The 15,861-nt window shown below is 45.6% G+C and overlaps 2 protein-coding genes across 6 annotated transcripts in view; one reads left to right on the plus strand and one right to left on the minus strand.

Annotated features, from left to right (window-relative positions):
- The window catches only part of LOC140207043 (uncharacterized), a 28,746-nt gene extending 22,400 nt beyond the window's left edge, over positions 1–6,346 (plus strand). For 4 of the 5 annotated variants that reach the window (XR_011888473.1, XR_011888472.1, XR_011888471.1 and 1 more), the window contains one exon: positions 3,109–4,496. The gene's annotated coding sequence lies outside the window, so the exon portion shown is untranslated. Of the gene's footprint in view, positions 1–3,108; positions 4,497–4,701 lie in introns of those variants that run through there. The other variant, XR_011888470.1, reaches the window with a different exon arrangement.
- Positions 4,647–15,138, minus strand: LOC140207044 (uncharacterized). Its single transcript, XM_072275365.1, has 2 exons — positions 14,823–15,138; positions 4,647–7,067 (listed from the first exon to the last, which is right to left on the minus strand). Exon 2 carries the CDS (start codon positions 6,741–6,743, stop codon positions 5,706–5,708), a length of 1,038 nt encoding a protein of 345 aa, XP_072131466.1. The 5' UTR covers positions 6,744–7,067; positions 14,823–15,138; the 3' UTR covers positions 4,647–5,705.
- Positions 15,139–15,861: the final 723 nt, after the last annotated feature.

The following is a 15,861-nucleotide window of genomic DNA, read 5'->3' on the forward strand; positions in this document are numbered from 1 at the left end:
GAAGGGGTGTCTATGGTCCACATTGTCAGGGTGTTGAGTTTACCAGGAGACAGAGACTGCAGGGACGGGAGGTTTTCTGGTCACTAATACACTGTGTGTGGACCCCGCTGGCAATTCTGGTGTTGTGACCCGAATCGAGACAAACACCACGCTGCCCACTCCACCAACAACACGGCACAGCCGGACACATAACGGGGGACTTTACATCTCACAACACGGGATTCAGTGATGAAACCCGTGATTAATGTTGTTGTCCCACCGAAATCATAAGAAACGTCCATTCAGGTGTTTTTAAATACGAGCGCTGCCCTACAGGTGACGTCACACAGGCGCAGCCACGCGCCTAACGTCACACACCAGGATCTGCCCTCACATGCGCGGTGTCTTATGTCACCCACGCACTGGCAAGCTCGAGCTTTATCGGTTTAACGACTAGTCTGCTAATCACGTGACCAGCCTCTTCCTCCCCCCCCCCCCCGCCCTTCCACCGCTGTCAACAGAGGATTCAGAAGCTGCCTAAATCCCACTGGTGCACAGCGATGTCAATGACGGGTTATAACCAATAGCGGAGGCGAACCAGCCGAGAGGGCGTTACCCTCGCTGACCCGTCTGCCGCACAAGCTCGAAATCACCTTCAAAGCGGAGCAAATCCCAAAGTAAATGTCCGCTTTCTGATTTATTTCCATTTCCCTCCGAGGGAAGTTGGGGCGTTTGTGAAGCGTCTCCTGCGGCCGGAGTCTGATGTATCGCTGAGAGGTAGGAGGAGACCGCTCGGCCCGTCGGTTTGATGCCGGTTCCCCGGGGAGGGAGAGGATGAAGACGGTGAGAGAGGGGGCGGACAGGATGTTTGTCCCGGTGGGGACAGGAGGGGCTCATCTGTGGAAATGTCTGAGCCCACGGTGGTGGCGATTCACCACATTGGGGGGCAAACACCGGCAGACTGTTGCCCTGCAAGCGGGGCCAGTGGTCCGGGCAAAGTGGGGATGGGAGCGTGTTGGGTGGGTGAGGAGAGGATATTTCGTATGGTGTTTGTAGCCATAACAGAGGGCACAGACTCAAAACTGCGGAGAGACCTTTTAGAGTAGTTAGGGAGGATTTTACTCAGTCAGAGAGCAGTGAATCTGTGGACCTCTTGAAAAATCTCCTTAAGCCCACCAACCGTCCCCCCCCCCACCACCATCTCCAGTTTAAATTCATGCGGAATACTTCGAAGGATCAAGAACCAGGAACCAGGAATTCTCTGACACAGACGGCGGTGGGGGCCAAGTCTGTGGGTACATTTAAGGCAGAAGCTAATAGTTTGCTGATCAGTCAGGGCATTACAGGAGATGCCGAGGAGACAGGTGCATGGGGTTGAGTGAGAACCAGGATCAGCCTTGACAGAATGGCAGAGCAGACTCGATGGGGCTGAATGGCCTAATTCTGCTCCTATGTCTTATAGTCTTATAATGCTAGTGTCTTACACAGTGAAAATTGACACAAAATACTTATTACACTCAGCCGCTATTTCTTAACTATTACTGACTCAGCAGCATCATCTTCCAGCGGTACAATATCAACTCATCAACTCCTGCCTCCCTTTAACTCTTTATATATCTGAATTTTGATATCATTGGCTCACGTACCTTAATTATTCATCTTGTCTCTCCTGTGTTTTTCTAAAGTTGTCTCCTGTTGGTTATGTAAAAGTTTTCCAATTCTCCAACTTCCCACCATTTTCTTGTTATATTATGTCAGCCCGCTTTTGCTTTTATCAAGAACAGGAGAAAATCTGTGGATGCTGGGAATCCAAGCAACACATACTCAAAATGCTGGAGGAATCTAGGAGACCAGGCAGCATATGTTGGAAATAGCAAACAGTCGACGTTTCAGGCCGAGACCCTTCATCAGGAGTGGGGGAAGAAAAATATGAGACGTCAGATGAAGAAGTGTGGGGGTGAGAGGGGTGGAAGAAGTGGTAGGTGATAGGTGAAATTGGGAGGGGGGAGTAGTGAGGGAAAAGACTTCTGAGGATATAATTTCCTTAACGATTCTCAAAAGATCATTGCTAATGGCTCCTCATCTCTTCAGTCACCTCTTTCAGATATCTGGGGTGTACACCATCTGTTCCAGGTGACCTATTAACCTTCAGTTTCCCAAGAACCTTCTCCCGAGTAACGTAACTTTACATATTCTGACCACTGACAGCTGGGACTTTCATATTCCTGCCAGTGTCTCCGACAGATAAGAGTGATGTACAATACTTATTCAGTTCACCTGCCATCACCTTGCACCCCCACCCCATTAATACCTCTCCAGCATCATTTTTCAGTGGTTTGATATTCACTTCCACCTCTCTTTTACACTATATATACCTGAAGAAAAATTTGGTATCCTCTTTAATATTACTGGCTAGCTCACCTATGTATTCCATCTTCCCCTTCTTAATTATTTTAGTTGCATTCTGTTGGTTTTTAAAAGCTTCCCAATCCTCTAACTTCCTAGTCATTTTTGTTCTGTGCCCTCTCTTTCATTTTTATGTTGTCTTTGGTTTCTCTTATCAGCCATTGCTGCTCTGTTTTCATCCCTGCCCATGTTCTTTTCAAATCAATTTTGACCAGATTTTCTCTCATGCCTCCCTAGTCCTTTTTTGTTTTGACATCTGACTTTAGCTTCTCCTTCTCCAATGTCAGGGTGAATTTGTTCATATTATGATCACTTGCCCCTGAGGGTTCTTTGAACTTAAGTGACCCAATTAATTCCGCTTCATTACAACACACAATCCAGAATAGCTGATCACCAAGTAGACTCAACCACCAGCTACTCTAAAGAGCATCTTGTAGACATTCTAGGAATTCCTCGTCTTGACACCAACACCATCCTAATTTTCCTAATCACCTGCATGACAATCCCCCATGACTATTGTAACATTGCCCTTTTGTCATGCACTTTCTATCTCCCATTGTAACTTGTGGACCACATAATCACTACTGTTTGGGGGTCTCTATACAATTCCCATCAGGGATTTTTTTTTTACATTTGCTGTTCGTTAATTCTACCCACAGGTTCTAGACCTTCCAACCCTATGCTAGCTCTTTCTAATGATTTTATTTACTATTTTACCAACAGATCCACACAACCCCACCACCAGCTTGTTCTTTCAAAAAACATATGTATCCGGGAAACAAGAGGACCTGCAGATGCTAGAAATCTATAGAACTACACACAAAGTGCTGGAGGAGCTCAGCATGTCAGGCAGCATCTATGGATGGGAATCAACATTTCAGGCCAAGACCCTTCATCGGGACTCTTGATACCCACATACCTGGAATATCAACAAGCAAAGAAAATAGAAAGTAGTGTGAAATAGGGAAAACCTTTGACAAAATTTAGTTCAAGGCTTAAAAAAACCTGCCAAACAGAGCTCAATGGTTAGCAAATACAACAAAGGCAATAAACACTTCCATCAAAACCGACATTGACTTTTTTTAATAAAAATATCTTGCTGCCACTTCAATCCGTAAAATTTACAAAGATAAGTAAGAACTTTAGAAAAGACTATTTACGCTCAAACCCACTTAGATTAACAGTACCTTGGACAGAAGGAGGAAGAGAATTAACACACATGAAAAAGAAATCACACAACAGTCAGATTAAACTTCTAAGTATACACTTTCATCAAAAATGAAGAGGATTCAGCACTCCAGGTGTGTATATGCCATCGTGATAAGGAATACAGGCCAGAAAACTTCAATGAGAGGCCAACTCAGAGAAATGAATCATCACTATGGAAGAAAACACTAACCAGTGGAATGAGTATGACCCTCCATGGGAGACATCCCAATGATCTGAGCAGATGAGATGGTGACAAGGAAGCTTCGAGAACCTGACTGAGAGTTGGAGACCTCTTCCCAGAAACAGAGGGGTTCCTTGCAGAAATACAGGACAAGCTGGTTAACAAACAGAAAAAAAAATTGAAAATACAAACAAACAAGGCAGAAAGTACAGAAAATGCCAAGAGAAACCAGACACAATCCAACACATTCCAGGATCCTGCAGCAGTTCAACTCAATCTGATCATTTACAAAGGTACAGTCAAGTGGTAAATATCATTCACCAAAATCTTGCTCTAAAATACAAACTCATGAATGCCCTCCATCACTTCATAAAGGCACCATAAATGCAAGCCTGATCCCGTTTCAGGATCAAAATCTGACAAATTCTGTGATAATCAATACATTATTTCAGATAGGACAATCCATAATAACCATCTGGATATAATATTACAGGATAAACAAGCAGGAACAACTCCCTCAATAGATAAAACCATTTCCAACACACACATCCTCGACCAGTGGAGCACCTCACCACGGGCATTGTTTGTGTCATCGGTCAGAGAAACAAAAGATTTTCTCTGTCAATCAGCTTCCAAATGTTGTTACTCTGCCATTCGTTGCCATGTCCTGCTGCTGATTCCCTTCTCCTCATCATACGTTCTTACCCCAACCATCGTCCAGAGCCCCAAACTCTGCCCTGTGCAGACCTGCCTCTGGTTTCTGACCCTGTTTCATTGAACATCCAACTGATGGTTTCCCATTCTGCTTTCAGTCTTTAGAGGACAGTGGTGTTTTCTAACAACCTTTGAGAAGCAGGGAAAATGACCCATAATGTGGAAATGTACAGTGAATAAGGAGGTTAACTACCAATGTCATTCTTCCTTAGCCCAGAGATTAGAGGGGTGAAGAACATCTCAAACAGAACTGCAGTCAGCTCGACTTCTTCAGACTGCAGAGAATTCAAGGGAAACCTCTTCACCCACAGAGTGGTGACTGTTTGGAACCCATCACCACAGGCAGAGCAAGAGAGGAACAACAAGGGAGGATTTAAATTGACCGTCATGGAACTGAATCACTGGCAGGGTCCAGCCGGCCTGAGTTGACTCTCTACTGTACAGTAGTTGTGTTATAAATTCACTGAGTACCGGAGACAGAATTTAAAATAGAACTGATTTATTTGTCACAGATCCAGAATATTAAACTCCAGTCCCATTAAAGGTGAATATGCAGCAGAAGAAACTCCTCCCATGCCCAGTGACCAGGGTGCAGAACTGGGTGTGGTGAGCAGCAGCAATAATTGCAGAGTTCAGCACCGACAGTCACTCTCAAAATTGCATCAGCAACTGTGATGGACAAATATCCAGCATGCAGCTTATTGAAACTTTTTCCCCCAGTGTGAACCCGGTATTGTATCACAAGGTTACATTACTGAGTTAATCGCTTACCACATTCACAGCAGGTGAACGGCCTCTCCCCAGTGTGAACTAAATGATTCACATTTAGTGGAGATGGCTGAGAGAATCTCTTCCCAATGTCTGAGCAGGTGATCGGCCTCTACCCAATGTGAACTCGCTGGTGTCTCAGCTGATGAGATGACTGAGCGAATCCCTCCCCACATTCTGACCAGGTGAACGGCCTCTCCCCTGTGTGAACTGACTGGTGTGCCAATAGGGAGGATAATCGAGTGAATCCCTTTCCACAGTCTGAGCAGGTGAATGGCTTCTCCCCAGTGTGAACTCGCTAGTGTCTCTGTAGGTGAGATGATAAAGTGAATCCTTTCCCACAGTCTGGGCAGGTGAATGGCCTAACCCCAATGTGAACTTGCTGGTGTCTATGAAGGTTGGATGATCGATGGAATCCCCTCCCACAGACTGAGCAGGGGAATGGTCTCTACCCAGTGTGAACTGACCGGTGTCTCAGTAGATGTGATGATCGTGTGAATGCTTTCCCACATTCACAGCAGGTGAACGGCCTCTCCCCAGTGTGAACTTGCTGGTGTGTCACTAGATTGGATGATCGATGGAATCCCTTCCCACATTCACGGCAGGTGAATGGCCTCTCCCCAGTGTGAACTCGCTGGTGTACCTTCAGATGAGATGACGAAGTGAATCCTTTCCCACATTCATGGCAGGTGAACGGCCTCTCCCCAGTGTGAACTCGCTGATGTACCTTCAGTTCAGATGAGCAAGTGAATCCTTTCCCACATTCTGAGCAGGTGAATGGCCTCTCCCCAGAGTGATCTGACTGGTGTTCCAATAGGGAGGATGACCGAGTGAATCCCTTTCCACAGTCTGAGCAGGTGAATGGCTTCTCCCCAGTGTGAACTTGCTGGTGTCTCTGTAGGGTGGATGATTGATGGAATCCTTTCCCACAGTCTGAGCAGGTGAACGGTCTCTCCCCAGTGTGAACTCGCTGGTGCATCTGTAGGTTGGATGACCGAGTGAATCTCTTCCCACAGTCTGAGCAGGTGAACGGCTTCTCCCCAGTGTGAACTCGCTGGTGACTCTGTAGGTGGGCTGACTGAGTGAATCCCTTCCCACAGTCTGAGCAGGTGAACGGCTTCTCCCCAGTGTGAACTCGCTGGTGACTCTGTAGGTGGGATGACTGAGTGAATGTCTTCCCACAGACTGAGCAGGTGAACGGCCTCTGCCCAGTGTGAACTGACTGGTGTCTCTGTAGGGTGGAAGAGTGAAGGAAACTCTTCCCACAGTTTGAGCAGGTGAAATCCCTCTCTGCAGTGTGAACTGCCTGATGTATCAGTAGGTGAGACGCCTGAGTGAATCCCTTCCCGCACTGTGAGCAGGTGAACGGCCTCTCTCCAGTGTGAACTCTTTGATGTACCTTCAGTTTAGATGAAAAAGTGAATCCCTTCCCACAGTCTGAGCAGGTGAATGGCCATTCCCCGGTGTGCACTCGCTGGTGAGCCATTAGATTAGATGACCGAGTGAATCCTTCCCCACAAACTCAGCAGATAACCAGCTTCTACCCAGTGTTAACTGACTGGTGTGTCTACAAGTGAGAAGACCGACTGAATCCCTTCTCACACACAGAACAGGTAAATGGCCTTGTCCAAGTGTCAACTTACTGATGTACCTTCAGTTGAGATGACTGTCTGAATCCATTCCCACTGTCTGAGCAGGAAGGATGTTCGAGTGAATCCCTTGCTCCACTTCTTAAATATCTGGACAGAGACAGCAAAACTGGCGTGTTGTGTTCGAGATTCCCATAGACAAATTCCTTGTCATTTTTAACCTGTAAAAAAGATTTACAAAGTCCATCAATGGGTGTAGGACAACATTTCAGATGAGATCACTTTAGTCACCAAGGTGTGATCTGACATCACACTGTTACAGTGAGGGTCAACCCAAGTTGGAGCGAGAAATCATCTTCTAACTGGGCACAGTGCTGGTATCTGGAATGACAATCAAACTCTCTGATGCTCTTCCTGTCTCTAAAGAATGGGGCATTTCTGCCATCTCCAATCTGTGACCTGGCTCAGTTTGACTCTTCCACTGGTATTATTCCCTGTTCCCACTGAGCTGCATGGGTGCCTGGCCCCACAGTAACAGAAACACTCTCACACAAATAGCCTTTGTTAACGTGCAGCTGGGATTTTCTTTTATCTACTGTTAACTTAAAGTGCCACAGTTTTAACGCCATGTAAATATCTCCTACTCAGATGTACGGTTGGTCTGCACGGCTGTTAAAAGGAATTAGAGTGAATGTTAGTATTACTTAAGGTTCTTGTCTCAGTCATAGAAAAGAACAACACAGAAACAGACCCTTTGACCCATCTAGTCTGTGCTGAACTATTTAAACTTTCTACTCCCATATCCCTACCATCCAGGTACTTATACAAACCTCTGAAATGTTGAAATTGAGCTCGCATGCATCACTTGTGCTTTCTGCTCATTCCACACCTGGATGACCATCTGTGTGAAGAAGTTTCCCCTCATGTTCCCCTTAACTTTTCACCTTTCACCCTTAACCCATGGCCTGTGGATGTAGTCCCACCCCATCTCAGTGGTAAAAGCCAGCTTGCATTTACCCTATCTATACCCCTCATAATTTTGTTACACCTCCATCAAATCTCCCTTTATTCCTTGGAATGTTCTAAAGTCCTGACCTGTTCAATCTCCCCTTATAACCGAAGTCCTCCAGACCTGGCAACATCCTTGTGAATTTTCTCTGAACTCTTTCAACCTCTTTTATATCTTTCCTGCAGGTTGGTGACCAAAACTGCACTCCAAATTAGATCTCACCAATGTCTTGTACAACGTTAACAAAACATCCATCTCCTGTACTCAGTACTTTGGTTTATGAAGGCCAATGCGCCAAAATTTTTTTCTTTTTTCCATCCCTATCTACCTGTGACACCATTTTCAGTGAATTATAGAGCTGTATTCCCAGATCCCTTTCTTCAACAACACTCCTCAGTGCCCATCCATTCACTCTGTAAGACCTAGGTCCTATCAAAAACCTCACACTTGTCTGCATTAAATTCCACTTTCCATTTCTCAACCCATATTTCCAGCTGGTCCAGATCACACTGCAAGCCATGATAGCCTTCCTCACTGTCCACTACACCCCCAACCTTGGTGTCATCCACAAATTTGCTGATCCAGTTAACCACACTATCATCCAGATTACTGATATAGATGACAAGCAACAACAGATCCAGCACCGATCCCTGTGGCACACCACTAGTCACAGGCTTCCAGTCAGAGAGGCAACCATCTTCTACCACAGTCTGGCTTCTCCCAAAGCCAATGTCTCATCAAATTTACTATCTCATCTTGAATGCTGAGTGACTAAACCTTCTTGACCAACCTCCCATATAAGACTTCATTAAGTGCCTTGCTAAAGTCTATGTAGACAACGTCCACTGCCTTGCCCTCATCCACTTTCCTGATAACTTCCTCGAGAAACTCTATAAGATTGGTTAGCCATGACCTACCATGCACAAAGCCACACTGTCTATTCTTAATCAGTCCACATTGATCCAAATACTTATATATCTGCTTCCTGCACATATGTTCCAATAACCTTCCCACTACTGATGTCAAGCTCACCGACGTATAATTTCCTAGTTTATTTTTAGAGCTTTTCTTGAACAGCAGAACAACATTGGCTGTCCTCCAATCCTCCAGTACCTCACCTGACACTGAGGGTTATTTAAATATCTGTGTTTAGGTCCTGACAATTTCTGCACGTGTCTTCCACAGAATCCCAGGGAACAACTTGCCAGGCCCTGGGGATTTATCCACGCTAATTTGCCTTGAGACAGCAAACACCTCCACCTCTATAATCTGTACAGGGTCCATGAAGATGATACCGTTTTGCCTCACTTCTATAGACTCTGTGTCCATCTCCTGAGCAAATACGGATGCAAAAACACTATTTAAAATCTCTCCTATCTATTTTGACTCCTCATATAGATTACCATTCTGATCTTCCAGTGTGGGCATGTTTCTGTGTTAGAGTGGATTTCTTTTTGGATAGATGATTTGTTAACACTTAAATGAGTTTGGCCACCAGACTTCTATTTTAACTGTTTGACAAAGGACTGTGGATTGAGTCCACCACGATGGGCTTCCTAAAAGGTGTAAATACCAGATGCTTCTGGTGCCTGATGCTGTAGTTTTGAAGACAGTCTTATCTATACATTATAAATATTAATTGTCTTCTATGTTAGCGCGTAAAATGCCAAATAAATGTATTGTGGATTCAACTAAAGGCTGTGGACACCAACACAGACATGTTGGCGTCAGAAGGAAAGGATGAAATCGAAGGTGTGATGTTTGTATGTAACTTCAAAAGGAAGCATTGTCTGTAACTTTTTAAGTAGCAATTGCCTTTGTGTTTAGCATATAAATATCAAGCCCACATTTTAGCTAGCAGACCTTTCTGCGGAAAGCGTCTCCGTCCGTAAGATGCCTGCTGTACCTTGTTGTGTCGAATAAAGAAGCTGCTTTGTATCTACCAGTGACTCTGTCTCTCCAGTGATTTCATCCACTCTACAACATTTGGAGTCAGGAGTGGGATACCTTCGTGACCCGTCGTGTGGCCAGCGTTCCTAGCAGTCTAAGTTGGTGAGTATTTTTCTAAAATAACACTCACACTTGGATCTGTTCAGTCGGTGGACACACGGGAACATGAGGTATCACGAACGTGGAGAAATGACTGGTAGATATTAAAGTAGTGTGTGCGTGTGCATGTGTGTTTATGTAAGTGAGGAATCTTTGCATGTTAACTTGGTGAGAGTTGAACCACCAGTTGCGAAAGGTGGTAACCAACGGTACAGTTCGAGACGTCAGCGTGGGGGTGTGTATACTCGTTCGGGGAGCTGCATTTTAGTGTATGCGTGTGCAAGTGTGATGCAAGGGAATACAGCAGGCATCAAGAGTTCAGGTACTCAAAAGTGGCAGATTGTGGAATACGTACTCTGCAGTTTTATATTTTGCGCAGTGTGGGAATTAGTATGGAGATATCTCAGGGAGAGGTTTTACCCAGATAATTCTACCAGAATGGCACCTATTGAAGTCAGGCAACGTCAGGCTGAGAACCCTGACGATCCGAGCCAGCCCTTGACCTTGATTACAACTATTCATAAGCCCTTCAACCCTGGGGAGAAACAGAGCATTTTGTCCGAGTTGCCCTCACTTAAAGTCGCCTGTGGGAATTCAGAATTCTGGCGCAAACTCGAGGAAATGGTTGAAATTCACCAGATGCACCCTAAAGATATACTGTGTTAGTGAAAGCCAAGTGCTCGAGGAATATGTGGGACAGTATGGCCCAGGGGGTGCGGGATGGTACATGGGTAACTACCGGGAGCGGCAGTAATGAAGAAAGATATCGCTCCTTTAAAGAGGAAGTGAGGCAGCGCCTGGGGGGAGGCGAGAGTAGCTGGGGAATGATAATGGCAGTGATTCAAAAGGCTGACGAGACAGCCATGGATTGCGCAGAACGTAAATACCGAGTGTACGAAGAGTATTCAGGGTTGGATAACCCAGGGAGGGACGACCCAGTCTTCCTAAAAATGCTGAAGGAAGGGCTGAGTTCAGCCCACCAAGAAGTTTTAGATTTAGGTATAATGGTAGGGTCCAACTACTCTGAGATGGTTTCGTGAGCCAGTGAGATTGACCAAAGAAAAGGCAAGAGAAATCGTAAAGTGGGTATAGTGGATGCAGCTGCTGTGATATCCCAGAGGGTTTGCTTTGCTTGCCAGCAGCCAGGGCACTTTGCAAAGGACTGCCGGACCAGGTATAAGGCAGTGAAGGAGCTGATATGCTACAGCTGTGGCCTATCGGGACATTGCTGGAGACAGTGTCTAAAAGGGAGGGGGAAAACCCAGGCGAAGGAGACAGCAGACACCCAGTCACTCACCCCACCAGTCTGACTGTTGATCAGATCAAGGAGTTAGTGACAGCGCTTCTTAAGGCAGAGAAGGATGTGGCAGCAGGCTTCACGGCCAGTGCTGGTGACTCACCGATGTACATAACGGCATTGTTAGGGGGACGGCAATGCAATATGTTAGTGGACACAGGGGCATCTGTATCGATAACAGACTTGCCCTTACCAACGACCAGACAGGCCAGTTATATCAGGGGTGTAGGAGGGAAAACAGTAAAAGCAGAAAGAAGCGAGATGCAAATACTAGAAATCGGGGGAGTACAGCTTCCAGTGTATTTTTGGGTATGTCCAAATAATGAGGGCACGATCCTTGGAACAGACATCCTCAGGGAAGCAGGAGCTGTTATAGATTCAGGAAAAGGAGAAATCCACTCTAACATTCTGCACTGACCTTCTCCATGTCTCTATGACAGAGAAGCTGGGCAAATTTGATTGTCAGGGGAAACTGGCAGGAATGACAACAGAGCAGCAATGGCTGGAGTTTCTGGGAGCAATTCGGGAGCTGAGTGATAGACACATCCCAAAGAAGTGGAAGCATTGTAAAGGCAGGAGGGCATAACCGTGGCTGAAATGAGAAGCCAAAGCCAACGAGAGGCAAATAATAGAAAAAAAAACATTGGGGAGCTTTTAGAAACCAACAGAAGGTAACTAAAGAAAGTCAGATGAGCTCAGGGTGTGGAATTATGATATTGTAGTAATTAATGAGTCTTCTTAGCACCCAACAGTCTGAGGCATTTCGGGGAACAAAATATCTGGAGTCTCAAAATCACTTGAAAACCAAGGTTCCCTGCACCAGTTACCTTTCAACTTTTATTTTGGAAGGCACATACAAACTCTACACCCTCAAAATTCACCTCTGAAGAACTCCCACTTACCAAGTACACCTTTCAAAAAGATACCTTTCTCCAATTTAGAATCTCAAGAGGGGTCCAGACCTCTCTGTTTCCATATTTACTTGGAATCTCATTGCATTATGATCACCAGGTACAAAGTGTTCCCCTACACTAATTTCTGTCACTAGCTCTGGACCATTTGCTAATAGCTTATTGCACACTTCTACATCGGGAATTTTACCGACTGACTAAGGTCACATTTGACAAACTCTACCCCTGCTAGTCCTTTTACAGTATGGGAGCCCCAGTCAATATATGAAAAGTTAAAATCACTTACTGTATCAACCTTTGTTTCTTGGCATAGTCTGCGATCTCTCTACAAATTTGTTCCTCTCAATCCCTCAGACTGTTGGGTGCAACCAAGTCCCAGTAATGGCTACAACATCATAATTCCCTGTCCTGAGCTCATCTAGCTCTCCTACGATGCTTCTTGCATTGTGATATACACAGCTCAGCACATTCATCGCACCATGCTCAACCATTTGATTGCTGACTCTATCTGAGGTCTGAACAACATCTGACTGGTGTCAAGAAAACAACCTCTCTCTTATTGTCACAAAAAACAAAGGAGCTGATTGTGGACGACAGGAGGAATGGAGACAGGCTAACCCCTATTGACATCAATGGATCTGGGGTTGAGAGGGTGAACAGCTTTAAGTTCCTCGGCATAAACGTCACCGAGGAACTCATGTGGTCTGTACATACTGGCCATGTGGTGAAAAAGGCAGAATAGTGCCTCTTTCACCTCAGATGATTGAAGTTTAGTGTGGGCCCCCAAATCCTAAGAACATTCTACAGGGGCACAATTGAGAGCATCCTGACTGACCGGATCACTGCCTGGTATGGGACCTTTACTTCCTTCAATCGCAAGACTCTGCAGAGAGTGGTGCGGACAGCCCAGCGCATCTGTAGATGTGAACTTCCAACTATTCAGGACATTTACAGAGACAGGTGTGTAAAAAGGGCCCAAATGATATTGGGGACCCAATTCACCACAAACACAAACTGCTCCTGCTGCTACCATCCAGGAAACTGTACCACAGCAAAAGGTCCAACAGGCTCCAGGACAGCTTTGTCCAGCAGGACATCAGACTGATTAATTCATGCTGACACAATTATATTTCTATGTTATATTGACTGTCCTATGTACAAACTATTTATTATAAATTACTATAACTTGCACATTTAGCTGGAGAGGTAACATAAAGATCTCTACTCCTCATGTATATGAAGGATCTAAGTAATGAAGTCAATTCAATTCCATTCACCCTCTCCACTATCTGTTCTAGCATTCTCCCTCCCACCTCCCCCCTGCAACTTCAGTTTAACCAACACCCCCGACCCCCCACACTCGCACAAGCCAGACTTACCACTAGAATATTAGACCTCTGCTAGTTTTAATTCCCGAACTAACAAATCCCTTGTCACCGCTTTGACTTTCTTCTGCCAGGTAATTTCCCCCTCCCCCCCAAAAGTATCTAAAGTGGTCCACCTGTTGTTGTGTGGGATGGCCACAAGCGTACTCTGTGATTGCTATTTAAACTCATTCCACTTCCTGACGCTCACCCAGTTTCCTATGTCCTGTACCTTGGGTGAAACCCACCTCTCTTCATGTCATAGCTATCACCACCTCCCCCCCACAAACTCCCGGATGATCCAGAATTCATCCATTTCCAGCTCCAACTCCTTAGAGTGAAGGGTTACAAGCTGCAGCTGGATGCACATCTTGTAGGTGAAGGCATCAGGGACACTGGAGGTCTCCCCATCTTCCCACCAATGTCCCCTCTAAATTGTAATGACAAGTGTGTGCAAAAATATCTTGTGCTGTCCAATTTTTACCCAGTGACAACAAGATGTGCACACTGAATTTTATATAGAGAGGTATTCATTTTAACAGCTAGCAAATCACTGTTAATAAAAAGTTTGATCTCCTCTGGGTTCGATTCAGTTCATCCGCACTCTCACACAACCTATGTAGCAGGCCTGTAGCGGGTAATGAAGGATTTTCTCACCAGAGCTTTTGTACACTGTCCATACGTGATTTGCTTGTTAAATGATGCTTTAAAAACTCAGATATCCAAATATCACTCCACTTCTTCCCACTTGCAAATTCTCCAGCAATTTTTGCATTGTCACAATACACACAGGTAACACCAGTTTCTGTATCGTACATAAATATTTCCCCTGAACCCTCCCCCAGGTGACTGACGGTGGTGAACTCATTGATGGCAATGCCAATGAATATGAAGGGAAGGGCAGTAGTCTGTCTCATTGGAGTCTGGCACGTTTGTGATGTGAAAGCTACTTGTTGCCCAGGGCAAAGGTGTTTGGTATCATTACGTACCCAGAGAGAATGGGTCAAAACATGTTCTCACGGGCAGACAACAGGAAATCTGCAGATGCTGGAAATTCAAGCAACGCACATCAAAGTTGCTGGTGAACGCAGCAGGCCAGGCAGCATCTTTAGGAAGTGGTGCAGTCGACATTTCGGGGGTCTCGGCCCGAAACGTCGACTGTACCTGTTCCTAGAGCTGCTGCCTGGCCTGCTGCGTTCACCAGCAACTTTGATGTGTGTTGCATGGCGGTGTAAAACGTGGTTTTGTTGCTGTCAAATAAAAGTTCAATTCTGCCAGAATATGTTTGTTATTAGTAACCCACGGTACGTATAGAGAACACAACACCCCTGACATCTCCTTCGTACCTGCTTCCAAGCACCTTAAAACTGTGCCCTCTCTGCAGATTTTCTCTTGTTTGTGACTGGAGGCAGAACAAAGGTGATTTTCTCAACAGTTGATGTAAAAGATTTTGTTCCCTTTCTCCGAGTTCCTAATCATTGCATTTAGATAGCTGGAGCTCAGCGCTGTCTGAGAGATCCATCGGCTCCCATTCCCTCATCAGCCGGAAGCTCCCCGGGCCCATGTACGGATCGTGGGGCTGAGAGAGAGGGACGAGAGCACGACTGTCCCGGGATTGCTGGTCACAGTGTCCGTATCTCAAAGCAATTGCCCCTCAGTCGGTAGTGAAAACAGTCGCACGGAGAAACACTCACCGGCAGCGACATCCGAGGCCTTTTGTGTACTGCGCATGCGTGATATTCGGGACCCGCCGCAACCCTGACGCCTGCGCATTTGATCGGTGCTTCAGAGACGGCGAAAACTGCAGCGCAGAGCTTTCTGGGTAATCATGGTGCCATTAAAAGTTTCTGCAAGCACAGGTTCCATGTCCATACCTCAGTTTTTTTTTGTGTAGAAAACTCAGCAGCTCTTTTAACGCAGAAAGCAGCTCCCATAAAACAATACACTTACACTTTCCGCGTGTTTAATGCCAAAGTAGAACGTTCTTACAAATGCAGATAAGAAACACAAGAGATTCTGCTGTTGCAGGAGATGTGGACACAAACACATAAAATGCTGGAGGAAATCTGCAGTTCAGGCAGCAACTAAGCAGAGGAGTACACAGCCAATGCATGCTGAAGGGGCTTGGTCTGAACGTTGTTTATTTGTTCCTCTCCACATTTGCGGCCTGATCTGTTGATTTCCTCCAGTATTTTGCAGAAATTCACCACCTTTTCTTTCAATCAAACAAACAGTTTCAAAATGTTTCTGGTCTTTCATTTGTAGCCACATCCTGCTGGTCTGATTCCTCTTCTTCCTCTTCCTTGTAAACTCTCGGCCCCATCTCTTTCTGGAGCCCCAAAGCCCTGACTCAGGCTGGTTTCGGACTGTGCACCATCGAAGATT

The sequence above is a fragment of the Mobula birostris genome, chromosome 13 (genome assembly GCF_030028105.1).
Source record: "Mobula birostris isolate sMobBir1 chromosome 13, sMobBir1.hap1, whole genome shotgun sequence".
Classification (NCBI taxonomy): domain Eukaryota; kingdom Metazoa; phylum Chordata; class Chondrichthyes; order Myliobatiformes; family Myliobatidae; genus Mobula; species Mobula birostris.

Bases quoted from the DNA above. Each gene is read 5' to 3' on its own strand.
- LOC140207044 (XM_072275365.1), bottom strand. From the start codon at position 6,743: ATGGCTCACCAGCGAGTGCACACCGGGGAATGGCCATTCACCTGCTCA.